Source organism: Cheilinus undulatus, linkage group 16, assembly GCF_018320785.1.
Source record: "Cheilinus undulatus linkage group 16, ASM1832078v1, whole genome shotgun sequence".
In the NCBI taxonomy this organism is placed as follows: domain Eukaryota; kingdom Metazoa; phylum Chordata; class Actinopteri; order Labriformes; family Labridae; genus Cheilinus; species Cheilinus undulatus.
Window position 1 is genome coordinate 45,953,507 of NC_054880.1, and position 19,316 is coordinate 45,972,822.

Here is a 19,316-nt window from a genome sequence, read left to right on the forward strand (position 1 = left end):
ACTAGGGCTGGGCAATTGATTCCAAATTAGTTTAAATTGCAACACGGCCTGCTGCAATTTATATATTTCTTTAACTTGAAATTAGGGCTGTTAACATTAACACGTTAACGTTTGTAATCAATCTTGAAACCTTAATGCATTAAAAAAATAATATTGCATTTTAATCATATGACTAGGTTTGACCACAACTTGCTCCCGTAGTCCTCCAGCGTGGATATTTCCGTGCCTGGGGGTGAAGAGGTGAGAGGGTCAGACACAGCCAGCAGTGATGAGAGAGGAGACAGACCCAGGTCTGATTCACGGTGATTTTCTTTTTAAAAAGCTGGAGAATGTTAGTGAAGATAAAACCAAAACTGTGGGTACATGCTGCAGTGATGAACTGTCTTTACAGTGAAGCACAACGAGTCTGAAGTTCCACCTTCAGGTAAAGCACATCTGTGCTAATGTTAGCAAAGACGCTAACAACAACACGGGATCACGCCATGGTCGTACCACTCTGTTCAGCTGCTTCAGGACAGTTTTCTTCTTCAGCTGCTCAGATAAATGATGGAAAGTGCTCCAGAACTCTGAGACAGTCCTGTTTGTGAACAATATTAATCCAGTGTAGAAATCCACGCTGGAATCGGCAAAATTGAACTTAATTAGCGAACTTTACCAGCTGAAGACGGAAATATGATGCGTTCAGGTAACCTCAGTAAATTAGATGACTGTACTCTATGTGTTTTGGTGTGTTCAAATGTTACATAAAAATGGGAAAATGTAGTTTTTGATGAGAAACTTCAAAAAATCCAGTGTGAATCTGTGTTTATATTTGAGGGATCTACAATAGATGTGGCAGACTGAATCACAGCTTTCTAACTCAAGCTCTACTCAGCTAAGACCACTTTAGTTTAAATATTTGCCCTTATTTTGTCTTTCCACCAAACTATAAAAAGTATTGATAGTGGTATTGATAAGGACTCAGATCAGCACATTAATGTGCTGTACATAGAATTAAAAGAATAAAAATAAAACACTTGACAATAACAACCTTTAAAAATTTAAAAACATAAAAATGTACTTAAACTATTAAAAAAATGCTGTGATTAATCATGATTAATCACAAGATAGTGATGTGATTTACTTTTATTTTTTTTAACTGAGTAACGGCACTAGTGAAAATACCAGTTTAATATTTTTTTTGCAGCAGATTTTATACACATAATGCAAATATGCATGGTTTTGCAGAATAAAATTTCCTGCTTAACTACTGTACATGCTTTTCTATTTAAAATGAGATTGACATAAAAATTACAATCCCCTTCAATAAAGCAATTGACATCAAATTTGCAATATGAGCCAAAAGAAATCACAATAGATATTCGTTTTAAGTCGTTTGTCCCTAGTATATAATTTCTAATTATTGTGTACATCATTATTTAGAATGATTCATTGCTTGTATTTATTGAAAAATATAAAGTGAGTAACCTAAAAATAGTTGCATTTTAAATTGCAAGTGCAAAAATCGCACTTACTTTATTTTGCAAATCGTTCTGCCCTATTTACTACTGTCACATTGATAAAAGGCAAAGGCCAAAAATAAAGCACGAAACCTGATTTTCTCTCCATCCCTCTTTACAAGATGTTGCTTTTTCTTCACATCTACCTGTAAAACTGCTTCGGTACCCCCCTGATGTGGCAAATTAAGTACTCAAGATTAAACTGAATTAAGGCTTTTAAGAAGTGTACTACTGCAATAATTTAAGCAGAAGTTCATTAAACACAAACAGGAAATGATCTAATAACGCGTAATGGATGGTGGATGTTGTCACTAAATCTAAAATAAATCCAAACAAAGTGTGTGTGCTCACCTCTGCCCCTCTGTGTCCAGCTCCTCTATCGGAGCTTTGATGACTTTCTTCTTCAGCGTGGCGTGTTCTTCTATCATCCGCCGCGCTCCTTCCAGGTCTTGGGGAAAGTCTTTTCTTGAAACAGTTTCTTGCATCTCCTCCAGTCGAGCCAACATCTGGGTGGCGTGACCAGAGAACTCCTCAAACGCCACACGCACCTGAACAACAACACATCAGAACATCTCAGCTATGAGGCAGTGCTTTCCACTGGATAATAGGTGGAGCATGACTATGTTCAAAATACTCAGACTGAATGATGCACACTAGATGTAATAAGGTTCCATTTTTCCCTGCTTCCGCTGCAGCTTCAAACACCACACCATCAGCTACTCTCCACTTTAATACCATGCATCCACTTGGTTTCTTGCCCTGTTCTCTGCTCACTGAATAAAGCACTTCTGCATTTAAAGTCAGCAAGGCTTGGAGGGATTTACACATAGTTTTTTCTGACCAGACTATTTGGTTTAAGTGGCAGGATGAGTGCACCGCTCTCACCTCTATCCATTCTTCGTGGTTGTAGTCCAAGCTGCCATCAAAGTCCGACGTCAGCTGGGAGGGGTCGACAACCTTCGTGAGGCCCTCTAGCGACACCATGGTGGTCTGGTGGGATAAAGAACAAGTGCTTTAAGGGAGTTTATTGGCCTTCAAGTGTATTTTCATCGGCCCTTTTTCTCTCACCACATTTTTCCCTTGCAATGAAAACACAATGTCAATACCAAAGGATGGGTTGTATATCATTTCTGATGAAAGCATGGCTACACATACTTCCCTTTAGCAAAGCCACATACTGTGTAAACAAGATGATATATTACTGTAAAACTAAAGCACACTTTTTGACACAACTTCATCATATTGCTAACTTAGCACACCGCAGCTTCACTTTATCAGTGGCGCAAAAATAACACCTTAGCATCAACTGTCCTATCACCATTAAAACAGTCGGTGTGTTAACATGCAGTTAGATTAAGTTGAATTGGATTTTTCCAAATACTCAGAAACGTGTTAGTCCGACTGAAAGAGAACTAAATCTAATATCTTGAAGTCGGACTAGCACACCTAAATGATGAAGATGGAGATCCACTCGTGCTTAAACCTCTATTGGACCCAAACTGGACTGGGTGCTCTGCACATTCAATGGCTTTCACCTGGAAGTGGAACAGCATTTAGACTGAGCAGAGCAGATATGGGGATAATATGCATCGCATTAGTGCCAGAAGTAAAACAGAAGGCACAACATGCAGTAAATTTGTTTGTTTTTGCCATTTTAAACACAAGTGGTTAGCTGCTTGCTTGCTTTTTTAGCAAGGTCAGCCGTAATAATTTCATTGCTAAAGTACGACTAAAAAATGGAGAAATGTTGGAGCCGAGGCTAAAAGTCTGACATTTTCTTTCTCCGGGTCCACAATCTGATAGAAAACATACACTTAAACCTTACACACTGAGTTTTCTGCATTTTATTTGTATTAACTGTAAAAATCCATAGAATGTTGCAATGGTTTCATACTTTAAAGGAAAAAAAAGCAGTGAAAGTGGTTCTGGGGCTTCCAGTGGGTGTGTCCATCCTGACAGAGATCTTCACATGGCATAAGGTGGTGCCTCGTGTCAATGTCAGAGATGGAGCGCAACTTTTCAATTCAGTCTTTGTTACACGGCTGTGAGTTTGCATTTTGGCCTTTATTTAAGATGATTAATGGTTGATATCCACATAATACATCTGTAAAGATACGGCGTTTAAAGTGAGGTTTCAATGCGAAGAGAGAGAGAGCGATAAGAGAGCTGCAGCCATAGTTCTGACTAATAAACCCCTCACTGAAATGTCCTGGATGCATGCAAAAAATGAAAAATACAGGAATGAAAATTTGGTCAGTGTGCACTGATAATTTCGTCGACTAAAACTATGACTAAAAATGTTCAACAGCCTTTTTTTCTATGACAAAAACTAGACTGAGACTAATAAAATAGATCTGTTGTGACTAAAACTGCCTAAAACTATGTTTACTTTTCGTCAAGATGACTAAAACTAGACTAAAATGTAGTTTAGTTTTCATCTCACATTCAAAATCCATGATATTTCAAGAGATTAAAACGTTTCTGCTCAGAGCTGCAGTCAGATCTCTGCTCCTGTGTGTTTGTCTGTCAATTCATTCCAGGTTGACATGACAGGTAGGGTACACCTCCACTGGGATTTTCAAAGTAAAAGCCCTATCAGTTTGTTTCTGTGGTCAGATGACTCTCTTTTCATACGGTATTTTAATTCTGAAGTGTTTCTGGAACGGTTCCTCGGTTGTTGCAGTAACATGCAAAGTTGCTTCGGTGTTCAACTTTCCTTTCGTTTCTAATCGATGTAAATGTTTAAAAACATCGGATTATAAGAACCAGTCCAGGGTGTACACCGCCTCTTGCCCAATGACAGCTGGGATAGGCTCCAGCCCCCCGCAACCCCCAACGTAAAAAGCAATATAGAACATGGCTGGATGAATAATTATATCCTCCTGAGACCCTGCGTGCACAATAGCGGACATCATTGCAATTTGACTTGCCTAAAAAAACGGTAACAATTTCTGCTATTTGAACTTTAGATGGAATTTTTCAATGATTTTTCATAAAAGTTTAAAGTTATTTGCTTGGAATATCTGAGGAATTAATACCGGATACTTTTATGGTAGTTTTAGTAATTTATTTGGAAAATTTGGAAATTTTGATTGGAAAGGTGTGGAGGGGATATTCTTTGAAATTTTCCTGAATTTTTATTGAACTTTTAGGGAATTTGCTTGAATTATGGAGGGAACATGTTTGGATTTTTTCCTTGGAAATGTAGGTGGAACTTATTTGTAAATTTCTGTTAATTTGATTAGATATTTTTGGGCAATTTTCTAGATTTTTTCAGGAATTTTCTTTGTGTAACTTCATTTAAATATTTAGGCCTTTTCAGAAAAGTTAGTTGAAACATCTGGGGAATATTTGAGGAGATTTGGGGGAATTTTGAAAGAATTTTAAAATTTTACAGAAATTTGTGGTAATTTAGGGGATATTTTTTATTTTTTGAGAATCTCTCTTATTTTAAAGGGAATTTTTTCCAGGATTTCCAGAACTTTTATTCAAAATTTAGTTATAGCCAGGTATCAGGTCCATTATCAGAAAAAGGACTTTATTGTATGTCTCTGAATGACTGATACCATTTCTTACTGACTGAACAATCTCCTATCAACTGGCCAAAACACAGTCATAATGTACACACAATTTTAAAAACTTATTTTCTTCGAGTGTTACCCTGTAAGGTAAGCCTGTTGCCCTCATTTGCAGACATAATTTTTTGGTAAAAACCTTCCTGTTTAAAGACAAGACTTAATACTAGTCAGACCACCCGACTGATTAATCAGAAATGGGTGAAACTAAAAATGCATTCCGAATAAAAGCTCAGGTCTCAGGAGGATATCTTATTATGAGAAAAATGTCATCTCCATCTTGTTCTCTGCTCAGAATCTCAGTCTGAGACTAAAAACTCAACAGTTTGCTGACAAACTGTCTTTAGATGTGAGAGGGTCTCAGATGTCAGACTTTTGAGAGTCTTTTAAGAGTTTTAGCAAAGTCCTCTGGTGTAAGCCTGGCATAAAAACTGCATTATGATCTAAAAACTAAGATGAAGACTTATTTCTCTGCCAAAATTAACACTGGCCTGAACGAGGACCGACAGTAGCTAGCTAAACGTTCCTAACTAGCATATCAGAGTCAGAATCAGTTTCCTCCTTAGTGCTTACAGACCAGGACAAAGACAGTAGTGAAATATCCTAAGAGATCCCTAGTTTGACTTAACAGTGCAGGTAACTGATGCACATTAAAAATGTATTTTAGACTCCTGATGTCATATAATATGTTTTTAAAAATCTCTCTGACCACCTGTGGCCCTCCCTCACTCTATAGTGAAGTGTAACTTGATGCTGTCCACACAACAGCTGCATAATACAATATCAATTTCAGAGAAACAGTAAGGAAATGTCTCTCTGCTTGGTCTCAGTACCTCTGTTTTTCTGCAAAGCCACCTCCGCACAACACCCCCACACACATGGCTAGAGATGGATGGAGACAGAACGATAGCTAGATAGCTGTGTAGGCCAAACAAAGTAGAAATGAAACGTTGTCCTTGGGTAAAAAGCACAGTGGCCCTGCACAGGGGAAAGGACTGTTACTGCTATGTTTGCTATTGTTGGTCAAGTTAATTGATTTGTACTCCTCAATAGTGAGAGGGGTTGGTGGTCAGGGCTACTGAGGAGCATTTACTCCCAACACAGAAGCAAACGATTCATCAACAGTAGAGTCAAGGCTGAAGCCAGCTCTCTATCTGGATCGCTGCTTCCTTTCTCCACCTAAATCCTAGCTAGGAGTGCAGTTAGAGATGTATCCTACACAAACAAAATCCACTGACTCCAACATGGTGTAACACACTTCCCTCATTAACAATCAATACTGTGTGTTAAATATTTGAAAAGACTTGCTTACTCTGACATGTAAGTCACAAAAATCCTGGGATTAAACGTAGAGTATAAAGTCAACAAGGCAGGGACGATAAAAATCCGCACGGCTCTGCTGCATGGCAGGACAGCTTGTACAGAACTGTAACCTGCCCTGTGGCATCTGCCTATTCCTCTCTCAGATCATCAATACGGTGTCATCAGACCTGTGTGTACAGCCATGTGAGCAATCAGTGCTACTTCCACTCCACTGCTTCAGAAACACACGTCGCAGAAATCCAAGCACAGGCTGTACAGAGAGTCAGGAGTTTGCATGATATGGGTTTATAACGACGCACGGCCTCGTGTCTGAAACAGAGCCGCTCATCATTACCACAGTCAGCAGCGGCCCTTAAAGACAGATCAGACACAAGGAGGGAAGTTGTTATCAAGTCCTCATTAGAGAGCATTAAGTAATCCAGTTTCTAATCACATAAAGCATCACTGATTAGACCAGTGATACTCAACGCGTGGCTCTTGAGCCACATGTGGCTCTTTTGGGATGATTTGTGGCTCTTTAATGTCTTAGTTTGAAATATGATTCCCCCAGAAAACCTTCAAAAAGGGAAACTTTGACATGAGAAATTATCCATTGCAAGTCTCTTCAATCAGTTTGTTTCCCACACCCATACAGTAGGCTTCATTTGTCAAACTTGATTGTCAACCTATATTTTCTGTAGATTTCCATTGCCCTTATTTGCTATTTTTGCCCCTTTTATCAATTTTTTGCCCATTTTTAAACAATTTATACTGTTTTTAGCCCATTTTACCCCTTTTTGTGCCACTTTTCACCCATTTAAGCTGACTTTTGCCATTAAATACCAAGTTTTTCCATTTTGCCACTCTCTGCTAATTTTTCCCAGCTTTTTGCTAATTTCGCAGATATATTTTTTTTCCCATTACTTGTCCTGATTTTTGCTGCTCTTTGACCATTTTTACCACCTCTAACTAATTTTTTGTCCCTATTCACTCATTTTTACAGCTTTTGCCACCTTGAACCTATTTTCATTGCCACGTCAACTCATTTTTGCCACTCTTCACCACTTAGATTGTGGCTCTTGCAAATGTATTTTTCTAAGATTTGGCTCATTGGTTGAGATGGGCTGAGTAACACTGGATTAGACCATACAGCCTTATTTTCACACTTGCTCTAGCTTGTAAGAGTGTGCTGGGGCACAGCTATGTGTCAATTTAAAAACAAGACACAGTCTGGGCATAAAAATAAATCCATTCTAGTGGATTTGTCATTAAATAAGCCATGATAATGTGCTCTGATGCTCAACAGTTGGCATTACAAATACTGGTACTCGTGATCTGCAGGCAGGAGACGCACACATCCAAAACAGTGGGGAGGAAAATAATGAAATGCGCCGACAATGAGCAGCTCAGCTGACGGCAAATTAGAGGAAATGTGGTTCACTTTAGTTCTACACTTATTCTTTAAAATAGAAAATATCAATCTGAGGCACTTGACAGAGAATCCTGATAGAATTACATAAATGACATGTAGCCTCAAATCTGAACTGCAGCAGTTTGAATCATCTACAGTTCTAACTTTTCATGCTCTGTGATATAAGAAAACTTAAAATAAAATATACTCTGGCTCACTCTGGCATTTGGAATGAAATGATCACAGAAATATTTTGAAAATAATTGAAAATAAATAAACGACTGCGTGGTACAGAATCTGAAGGTTTTCTTCCTACCTCAAACTCGAACTTGGAGCTGCCAAAATTGGTCCTCTGCTTCTGCCAGAAGTTGTCTGGTTTGATGATGAGGGCGACGTGGATGCAGGATGGGAAGGACTCCTGCAGGATCTTCAGCAGAGGCTTGATGCTATCCCACTTGGAGCCGCGCATATCAACGATGACCGTGAAGCCATGTTTACACACCTCCTCGCTAGGATGGATGGAGGTCGGTGAGAGTGGGAGGAATTAAAGAGGCGAGAGGGAGGGGAGGATGTGAGGGAGGGAGGGGCGGAGAGGGATTGGAAAGAGGATAATCCAGAGAGAGAGGAGACAGATGACAGGCGTGGGAAAGGATGAGAGAGGGATGGAGGGAAAAGATGAGAGGAAAAGGAGATGAAGATTGAAGAAGAAAAGGGATCAAAAATGAATCAAAACAAACAGAAAGATGACGCACTTTCTATACAGTGAGAAACCTACGCAGCAAACACGCATCCCCCACAACCACCCACGCACCCACCCACGCACAAACCTGTGACGAATGAGTCACATATGTAGTTCATAATGATAAAAATACAAATCAGCACATTTTTGCATCAGCAGCCTGATCTCCTGGTGAGGCTGACTTTAATATCGCATCACCTGAAATACATCTGCTGCACACCTGAAACTCAAATCTGCTCAATTATGTAAGATTTCACAAAAATACCTTGTTTCATTTGGAACATTTCACACTAACATCCACAAAACTGTTTACAACACACTCTTTTACTTCAACCTTTGCTCCTGTTGTGCATTTAAGATCCTCCATCTGGTTCGTCATTTATTAAACAGCTAATGGTACTGGGAAAAATATCCATCATTGCATGTTTAAAACCTCCATCCTTATCCAAACTCTCTCTCCCTCTGTAACAGGCTGGCTGTCAATGGAGAGCCGGTGTACAGCTGTCTGCAGATGTTGCCTCTCCAAAAATAGAACACCAATGCTCACCAAAAATCAACACTGTGTAGGAGCTAATAAAGATGCAAAGCATGGCATGATGATGAGCGTCTTAAAATATTAGACAGTAAATAAATATATATAACTAAAAGTAAATGTACTCTAATTGAACCATGCAAAGATGATGTGGTGGCTGAAATGGAGCAGAGTGTAGACAGACTCAGGATGGATGGATTAGGGCAGATGGAAGGATGAGACATGTGCCAGATTAAAGAGACAGAGAAGTAAACAGAGAGCTGGAACAGAGAGATGTTCTACCTTTAAGCGAGGAGCTTCTGGTAACTACGGCTGCTGCTGCACTGCCTCGGCTACTGCGACACTTTGTTTTGCTTTCACACACGGAGAACTGCTCACTCCCTCGCTCGCACACACCTCCTCACACATGCGCTCTCCTTCTCTGTCAGTTTTAACCCCCCCCTCCCCTCCCTCTCCCCACTGCTTTCTCTCTATCGATGCCTTCCTCCTCCCCTCGTTTGTTTGCTGTCATACATCTCCCTCTTAGCTTAGGCTTTCCCTCTCTGTCTCAGCATCTTACCATGTCACTAAAACTGGTTTTTGGCAGCAAAGAAGCTGCGGCAAGCTAACTGCTCTTGAATTATTTCTCTCTCTAGTCCTCCCTCGCCCCATCACATGCTCATCTCCACTCTCTCACGTGTCTAACGGAGGCCCGTCCACTTGCTACGGGTGTTGGCTTGGTTTTGTGTCATTGCTTCCCCTTCCCTTCAGATAGATAGCACGCATGCACAAGCGGAGAGTGTGGAGCGTACACTAACAGAGCGGATGTATAAAAGGGTCTTACCTGGGGATGCCAGCCAGGTAGGCGATCAGCCTCCTCAGGTCGTCGGTTCGTATTCTATCGTGGTTGCTGCGTGATGGAAATGTTAACACCGGACCTCCACGTCTGTCTCTGCCACCTGAGGCAAAACAAAATATGCAGCGCACAAAGGCGTGCACACAAGAACACAAAGAGTCAGAGGAAAGCTGGAACATGACAGATCACATTTTAGTAGCTATGTAAACTTCACAACACTGACAGCAACATCAAACCAATCATTTTATTCCTACAGCATCATGCAGCACTTAAAAACAACCCTCCTTATAGCATTTCTATTATTTTACATCAATATAACTGGAGTTATCACAGCAACAAGTGAGATAATCCAGAAAATGACTGATTGGCTGAATAAATATAAGACACTCAGCTGCTAAATTGAACCGCCTAGCAACAGATTGACAATCGATTTTTCTGCCTTCTTAACAAAAAGAAAACACTAGTGAGAAAGAAACAAGCCCATTACATAATTAAGACAATAACATTTAGAGAAAATCATTTTAGATCGAAATAGACGATGAAGAATATTTCTTATTAAACACTAAATCCTGTGTTAAAGGGGACATATTATGCAAGAATCACTTTTTCAGGCTTTTCTAACAAAAACATGTGCCCCTGGCCTGTCCACAATCCCCTCCAGAACCAGAAAAATCCCTCCCCCCACTTTTCAGAAAAAGCCGTTCTCAGACTTTCCCCTCATGATGCCATGTGGGGAGTCAGCCCCACCCCCAGTTTCAGTTGGCCCTCCCCGCTAGGAAGAAAGTTTCGCCCTCATTAAGCCACATCCATTTCCTGAGAGGGGCGGAGTCAGACAGCTCTGTAACATTTAAAGCCACAGACACAGAAACAGCTGGTTCTGAGCAGGGCTGAAACAGAGGGGTTTTTAGACATGCAAACATCCAATACTGGAGTGTTTTTTCACCAACAAACTTCACAGGCATGTTTTAGGGACCTCTGAGACCGATATAAGCTTGTCTAAAAAGGGTAAAATATGTCCCCTTTAAGATTATCTCTGGTCTATGCAAAATCGTTCATATGCTCCCAACATAAAAATGAATGATTTGTTCCTTATAATATTCTACCAGTCTTCATTTTACCCATCTGTTCTATTAGTTCACAGATTTTCTGCTTTTATAGTCTAGCACAGTGATGGAAAACTGGTAGAAGCTGCATGTAGCCGCCTCCTCCCTCAGTGTGGCCAACAGGTCGATTTAAAAATCAATGAACTGTAAACATGAGGAAAGCATGATCAGATCTGCCATGAAAATATGAAGATTTTCTAGAACTATCTTCGATCACTTTTATATGTTTGGTCCTTTGTGAGAAATTACAGACACGGTGTCTATAAAAAGTATTCAACCTCTTTGATGTTTTTCCCTTTTAGTGATTTTACAAATCAAACATGGCTGATATAATTTGGGGGTTTGTTTTGACAAAAAAATACCCAACGACCCCTTAATGTCAATGTGAAAACAGATTTCTGTGAAGTAATGTCAATTAAATAAAAATATTTCACGTAAAACAAGTGACTACATAAATATTCACCCCCTTTAAAGTGACTGACCTAATTCAACAGAGGTGCTAGTAGTCTCAGTTAGTGAAAGGGGGATCACCCGAGTGCAGTAACTATATCTCAGTGACTGTGGTATAAACACACCTTGTCACTGGTTATCCGTATTCATGGCTATCATTACACCATGAAGTCAAAAGAACACTCCAAGCAACTCAGAGAAAAGGTTATGGACAAGTATGAGTCAGGGGATGGATACAAAAAAAATTCCAAGTCTCTGAACATCCTCCAGAGTTCAGTTAGATCATCATGAAGAAATGAAGGAATAAGTCACATGTGTAAATCTGCCTAGATCAGACCGTCTTCACAAACTGAGTGGGCGTGCAAGAAGAAGACTAGTGAGAGAGGCCACCAAGACACCTATGACTACTCTGAAGGAGCTCCAAGCTTCAGCAGCTGAGATGGAGAGACTCTGCAGACAACAACTGTTGGCCGGGTTCTTCACCAGTCAGAGCTTTATGGGAGAGTGGCAAAGAGAAAGACACTGATGAAGAAAACTCAGATTCATGGTAACAGCATCATGCTGTGGGGATGCTTCTCAGCAGCCGGCCCTGGAGGGCTTGTAAAAGTAGAGGGTAAAATAATATTGCAAAATATATGAAAATCCTGGAGGGCAATCTTATTCAGTCAAACTACAGACTGGGAGAAGACGCATTTTCTAGTAAGTCAATGACCTGAAGCATCCAGAGAAAGCTACACAGAAATGGTTTAAAGACAACAAGGAGAGTATTGTAGAGTGGCCGAGTCAAAGCCCAGACCTCAATCCAACAGAGAATTTTGCGGCTGGACTTAGAAAAAGGGCTGCTCACACCTGATCCCTGTGTAACCTGACAGAGCTTGAGCAGTTTAGTAAAGAAGTATGGAGTAAAATTTCCGTGTCCAGATGTTTGATCCTGACTGAGACCTAACCACACAGACTCAGAGCTGTGACTGCAGACAGAGGTGGCTCTACTAAATACTGACCTGAAGAGGGGATATGTATGCAGTCACTTATGTAACCTTACATATTCTTATTTAATTGTTTTGTAATCTGTTTTCACTTTGACATTAAAGAGGTACTTTTTGTATTTGTTTGTCAAATAGTCAAATTATATCGACCATGGTTGATTTATGAAGAGGTGTAAGGCTTTGTCTGAGGTTGTCAGAATTAGATTAGCAAATATTAACTAAAAACACTAATTGAATAGGTTGTAAAAAGGTCTACTAGTGAGAGTAGCATAAGTAGGCCTATTTTTTTTTTTAGAGTTTCAGCAACGAAACAACTAACACTGATATGGAGGGGGCTTTGAGGAAAAAAGTTGGGAAGCAGTGCTTTAGAACATTATTATTGTGTCATTTTAATTGGTGGCTGCTGTTTACATATTTATAACAATGAGACTGGTGTATGAATAATGAAAATCTGGTTTTATAACCAGGATATTCCGCTTTAGTTCTGACCGGCTGCAGAAGCCGAGCGCTGCTCTGCTCACGTGCTAACTCATAAACACAGGCTGACTGCACTCAGCACACAAATTAGTAAGTTCAGTCGGGCTGCTGTGTGCCTGTGGGCCCGGCCCGGCTGCTCCGAGAGGAAAATCAAACGCTCACGTGGCAAACAGGCCAACATGAGTGAGGGCAAACATGGATGTTTTATTAAGGGGCCAGATTCAGGATAATAGGCTTAGCTCATTTACCCTCCTTCACCAATGGTCCATCCTCTGCCTCCCTCCCTCCTTTATTTCAAAGCCAATTACTCCACAAGCGTCTACTATGGGATGCAGCAGCAGAGAGTAAGTCATCTCCATGGCAACATGGCCCTGCCTCTCTCTCTTTCCCCCTGAAATTCAGTGTTTGTCTGAGTCATGGCTCTCATCAGTGTGTTACTTCATATAACCTTCTCTGCACACAGGAGGAACTACAGAGGAGTTAGCATACATTAATAATCTGCCGTTTGGTCCGCATAGATAAATGTAATGATAGAACATTCTCTCTCTCACATATGCATGGGCTGAATAATGTTTTGTGTGTTTTACAAATAATCCTGCTGGATGTTCTTGGCAGTCATCATCTCAAGCTCGGCCTCCTGTGAGTTTTCCTGGCAGGGCTCAGTGTGTGTGTTCTACCCACCAGTGTGTGTGTTTGAGTGTGTATTTGAGTGTAGATGTGTGTGTGTCAGACATGGCCATACTTTCCTAGTAAGAGACAAAGACAGCAGTTGTTTTCTATTCTCTATTTCTGCTGATATTTAACAGTCAAGGGATGCTAGTGTGTGTTATGAACCATTGTCTAAAGTAACCACATTAACTCAGGTTACTGTAATTGAGAAGCTTTTTGTGTGTGCTTGTTCTTTGAGTAGTTTTTAAAATCAGTAATTTCATTTTAAGGGAAACTTTACTACATTTTAAACAGCATCAGTTAAAAAAGGTAAAACTGCAATTTCAAGTCGACTCTACAACTGTCAAGGTGAAATGAAGCTGGACGGGCTGTGGTAAACATCAGATGAATTGCCATTGAAAAGTCTTACAGTTTAAGTCAGATCTAATGTCTCCAAAAAGCTATAATAAGAATAATAAGAATACGATGAGACCTGGCAGGCCGGGTGTAACTGTACCATGGGCCGGATTTGGCCCCCGGCCTTGAGTTTGACACCCCTGTAGTGTATTGCTGTGGGTTTTTTTGTATTTTGTATTCTTCTTTAGTGTCGAAGTGAGTCCTCTGTTCGTCCCATGTCCTTGTGATTGAGTGTGCTGTCTGTCATGTGTGTGGATCTTTGTCATAGGTGGTGCTGGGCAGTGAGCAAGAGGCTGATTGGTCGGCAGTATTTTAAATACGGAGGCCTGCAGTTGATGGTGGCACCCCTGACAGCAGCATCTTTGTTTGTTTCCATCCTCCAAAACATTGAATTATTGATAACTGTGATTTTGTTAGTGTTTTGGTTTGGGACTCGTTGACTTTAGCTCTGATCTTGTTTTCAATCATGATTTTGGATTATTTTTATTTTTTAGTGCTATATCAACTCTTTAGTTTGCATCCGGCTTTTTGTTTGAACTTATTAAGAGTAATCTGTTAAATCTGAATTATTATAAATACATTTTCTTAAATTTGTACTCTGACCCTGACTGTGAGTTTGGGGACTGGGAATAAGCATTCTTCAACAAATTATTATGTTATGTGCCTTCCCCCTAGACGAGTGAGTAAAATAGAAAGGATTTTTTGTAGACAATTCTAAAAAAAAAAAAAAAAAACACCTGAATGATTGCGTGAAATGTCATGCATAACATCTTTGCTGCAAAAAAAAGTTAAAAACTGGTATTTTGACACAAATTTCAGGTCAAAGAAATATTGCACCTTTTGCGATTTATAAACTACAGCAGGCCATATTGTGATTTAATTTCATTTTTGATTAACTGCCCAGCCCTAGTCCTGACTCCTCTTGGAATGGAGGGGTAGGGTGCTAGGCTAGGACTACATGGAACTTCTAATGGAGAATTCCAGAGGCAGACTCCAAACTAAGTCTTAAGGGAATTTCACAGAATGCTTTGCAAATCATCAGTAAGGTATGAGAATTATATAATAAAGACAATTTAATGTTGTTTAAATGCATTATGGTCCTTTTGATTATTACCTCTGCCAAGGAGATTATGTGATCGGATGTCAAGTCAAAAAGTTGTGGACAGATTTTGATGAAATTTTCAGGAAATGTCAGAAATGGCATAAGGAAGAACTGATTAGATTTTGGGACTGAGCCGGATCACCGTCTGGATCGAGGAATTTTTTAAAGGATTCTGTACTATTGGGAGATAGGGCTAATGGTGGAGGTCTGCGCTGTTACCACTTTACACCAGGAGATGGCGGACATGAGTAACTTTAATCCCAGCAGCATTTTGGGGTTTGTTTCTATTCAAAGTTTCGGAGTTTACAGAGTTTGAAAGACGCACGCCTGGTCAAGGAGATGAGTCAGAGCCTAGCAGAGAGAAAGAAGGCGAATTGCGAGGATACTCACAATGCTGGGAGGAATAGAGAATATTCACCCTCTGCCATGACTTCTAGTCGTCCAGTGAGATCATGGGTGCACCTGTTGGCACCCGTAGTGAAGCCAGTAGGGTTAGGGTTACCCCTAACCCCTAAGCCAACAGATCCAGGGATTGTTTTAAGGATTCTTCACTATTGGGAGATAGGGCTAAGGGTGGAGGTCTGCACTCTCTGAGTGCTTTTCTAGTTTTGAACAATCATTTAATAAAGGTTCAAAGTAGAAATGTCTGGTATTGTTGCATCTGTTTATGTAAATGCCATCAACTCTTTTTTAGCATAACGGTTAAAATCCTATTTTACTTTTTAACCCTTTCAGATAAAAACATAACTACTCAGTGTGTGAGTAAACACGAGTGCAATATTCTTGAACTCTTTCCACCCGTGATATGTAGTCCATGTGTGCATGTTGTGTAAGTGTGCCAAGAAGAGTCGAGGGTGAAGAGTCTGGGCCTCAGTCTGACCCCATGAGAATTTACAGGTCAAGTATAGGGCTCATAATTATGTTCATAGGGAGTGTGTGCGTATTAAAGAGTCAGAGCTAAAGAGAAAAAGCAGAGTACCTGCAGGCTGTGCATATATGCAAAGTAAGGTTTATACTTCACGTTCCATTAGCCACGTCTACCATGATTAGACAGTCTGGGGTCACAGACAAGAGAAACACAAGAAGCATGCATAATCTTACCAGACAGAAAGGCAACTTTTTCTTTGAGGATGGGGAGAACCTCCATAGCTCTCATTTCCTCATTTCTCCTGAAACCTGCGAGGAAAAAGAGAGAAGTGTGAATGAAAGGATAAGTGAAGGTTTGTCTCCCACTTCTGTTCCAGTGGATCAGCGGTGATTTGTTTTCAGAGGGCAGATTATTCGGAACAACACAGAGTTTGTCGCCTTGTAATCTGGGTTTAAGAAGAGTCCACAGAGATTGAGTCTTGTTTCAGATTGGTTGCATCATGAGGAAACAGTAGGAAGCTCAAACACCAAAACACACATATCTGCAATAAAAGCCGTCAGATACAAACCAGGAGGAAGCAGAGCAGCTGTAGCTAGAGTAACAGTAGTGGGGAGACAGTGAGGCCAAACAGAGGGGAAGTTAAGGAGAAACAAAGAGCTGTTGTAGTTCTCGCTGTAGCCGAGGTGAAACAGGGTAAAGCAACATCAAACACCATAGGCCACTCCAGCTCGGGTAAAAACTAAACACAGCCGGTGAGTTTCTAATAGTACCAGCAGGTGATCATCGTGTCAGAGTGTAAACAACAACAGTACGAGCAGAGGATGGGGAGGATTCATCTGATCCATACTCCTTATAAATCCAGGTCCACCACCATTCCTAAGTTCATACTAAAGACCAAACAACCACACATTCTTAACTGGAGAGATATCAGCCGAGCAGCGCCGAGTTCAAGGTCAAAAAGGTCATAATTACATCTATTACATAACGTTAAAAACATGTCCTCAATTTAACACATTTACATTTTTATTTACATTCCTTAATAGCAGTTTGGCTGAGCTGCCCTTCAACACTTCATAACATGACCTGTCGGCAGCTTAACTCTTATTTCTCTGATTTTAACTCAAATTTCATATCTAACTAACATTTAAGGACTGTGGAGTTGTAGCTGTGCCTCAACTCTGAGTGAGCGACGGGAAACTTTGAGCTCATAAAAATACACTGTGCCAGCACACTGATCGTATTCTGAGGAAAAATTAAACAGGAAAGAAAAATGTTCAGGATGAGCCGATAATCTGCTCTGTGCTCAGTTTCATTCTAAACCCTTCCTCTGTGCGCTGGCATGTTAGCTCCAACCGTCTCTCCCCTACGTCCACGCTCCACCTCCCCTGTGCACAGCGTCACAAAGTCAACCAATCAGAGAACTCGCAGGGCGTTAAACTGTGATTGGCTGCTTCGGCTCCAATTGGATTGCAGCATCCCGGAGGTATGTCTAACCAACGAGGAAGAAAAAGGAGGGACACACATTTTTTCTTTACCACCTTATTCCTGTGAATGTGGGTGGAACTTCCCGTGCAGTAAAGAGCTAAAACGCCATTCTTCCAGTGGCTGACTAAAGGGAGTTAGTGTCAACAGAAGAAATCATTCACTGTTGTAAATATGGCTTCATTTTTGTTAAATCAAACATCGAACTAAATGTTATTGTAAGCTGAGAGTTATAAATGATATTTTCTGTAATGCTCAGTAGCTGTCGCTCCGTTTGTGGAACAAATAATGTGACAAAGTTAAATATCTCTTTAACATCAGTGTTTTAGTCTTAATGCATCAGAGATTGATTCTTTGAGTTATTACTCATTCTGAATACAAAATTTAAGAGTTACCAAACTGAAGAGCTGACAACTTGAGCCGTGGACAGTAATATCAGTATAATTCCCACATTGTAAGAGGGATTAGTTGGTGAAATAGGAATTTCAGCAACTCCGCAGACTAAAGAGAGAAATGTTATCTGACGCTGGTGTCCAAAGTCCTTTAAAGAAACGTGATAATCTGTTACTATACTGATACAAAGCTAATAAAGTTAGCTAAAAATGTTTCTCTGGTTTAGCTGAGGTCATAAAAATATTATCCTGTTTGAGGTGTAAGAGATGAAGCTTACATATTTTTATCTCCAAATCGCTCTGATAATCACGTTTAGCATCTTGTTTCTATGCTAAATCCTGTTTAGACAGAAAGGACTAGAAGTTGCGCCCACCTTTCATGCAAAGCATCATGGGGGCTAGAATAAGGTGAATATTGTAAATATTACAATCCTGGCTGCTAACTACACATTTCTTCTCACACTGCACACGTTTGTGCTCTGGTCTTGCTTTGGAAGCGTTTCTCACTGAAGGTTTGAGCAGATGTAGAGGATAACTGTCCTGCACCGTGAGAGCGTGCTACTAGAGCAGCCACAGACAACAGAAGGTACTGCGGTGGCGGTTTAACGTGATGTGCTGACTGCTGACTTTCTTGCTTTACCACATTGTTCTGCATCTCTCGTAACAGTATGACATTCAATTTAGTCTGGAACACAAACTAAAGATACTTCCATAAAACAACTTCAGGACAAAGAGTGACCTTCTCAAAGCGCCTGATCGCTGGTTCCCTGCCACCCCCCCTCACTTACAGTTAAAAAATAAATAAATAAAAGCAGAGCCTTACAATTCAATTTCATTCTAACCTCTAAATAGGAATGATAGAAGGTTTCACATACATTTTTACACAATTTTATCTCCATATCCTTAAACAATAGGCAAGGCATGTTACCATTATATTAACGATCATTAGGGCTGAACAATTTGGGAAAATAATCTAATTGTGACTTTTTTCTCCCAATATTGTGAATTGATATGTGATTACGTCTCAAGTTCCTCATGTTATGTGTTTTCTATTATACAAAAGCAAAAAATAACTCTGTATTATAACACAATGTCAGATTAAACAAGGCCTGATGAATTTTGAAAAAATGATCTAATTGAGATGATTATGACTTGTTTTGCAAATTGGACATGGATTTTGTCTCAAAGGGAGTGATTTTTTATGTCATTCATAAGAAAAAAGTACAAAAAGATTTTTTTGTAGACTATTCGTAAAAAAATGGCAATAGAATAATTGCATGGTATGTCATGCATAATGTCTCTGCTGCAAAAAAAGTTTTTAACTGGAATTCTGACACAAATTTCAGGTTAAGGAAATATTGCCCCTTCTGTGATTTGCAGGCCATATTGCAATTGAATCTAATTTTCGATTAATTCCCAGCCCTAGTAATTATGTTAAAGAACAGAACTTCAGAGCAGACAAAGTCTTCTGCCTCCCTGAAATCTTTGTTAACCACCA

At 40.0% G+C, this 19,316-nt stretch overlaps 1 protein-coding gene across 6 annotated transcripts in view; it reads right to left on the reverse strand.

Moving 5' to 3' along the window:
* The window catches only part of LOC121524180 (triple functional domain protein), a 137,824-nt gene that overhangs the window by 64,564 nt on the left and 53,944 nt on the right, over positions 1-19,316 (reverse strand). For 5 of the 6 annotated variants that reach the window (XM_041809455.1, XM_041809453.1, XM_041809452.1 and 2 more), the window contains exons 3-7: positions 16,178-16,252; positions 9,882-9,996; positions 8,104-8,296; positions 2,385-2,489; positions 1,851-2,047 (exon numbers count right to left, since the gene is read on the reverse strand). In XM_041809455.1, the coding sequence (XP_041665389.1) occupies positions 1,851-2,047; positions 2,385-2,489; positions 8,104-8,296; positions 9,882-9,996; positions 16,178-16,252 (685 nt within the window). Of the gene's footprint in view, positions 1-1,850; positions 2,048-2,384; positions 2,490-8,103; positions 8,297-9,340; positions 9,421-9,881; positions 9,997-16,177; positions 16,253-19,316 lie in introns of those variants that run through there. The other variant, XM_041809454.1, reaches the window with a different exon arrangement.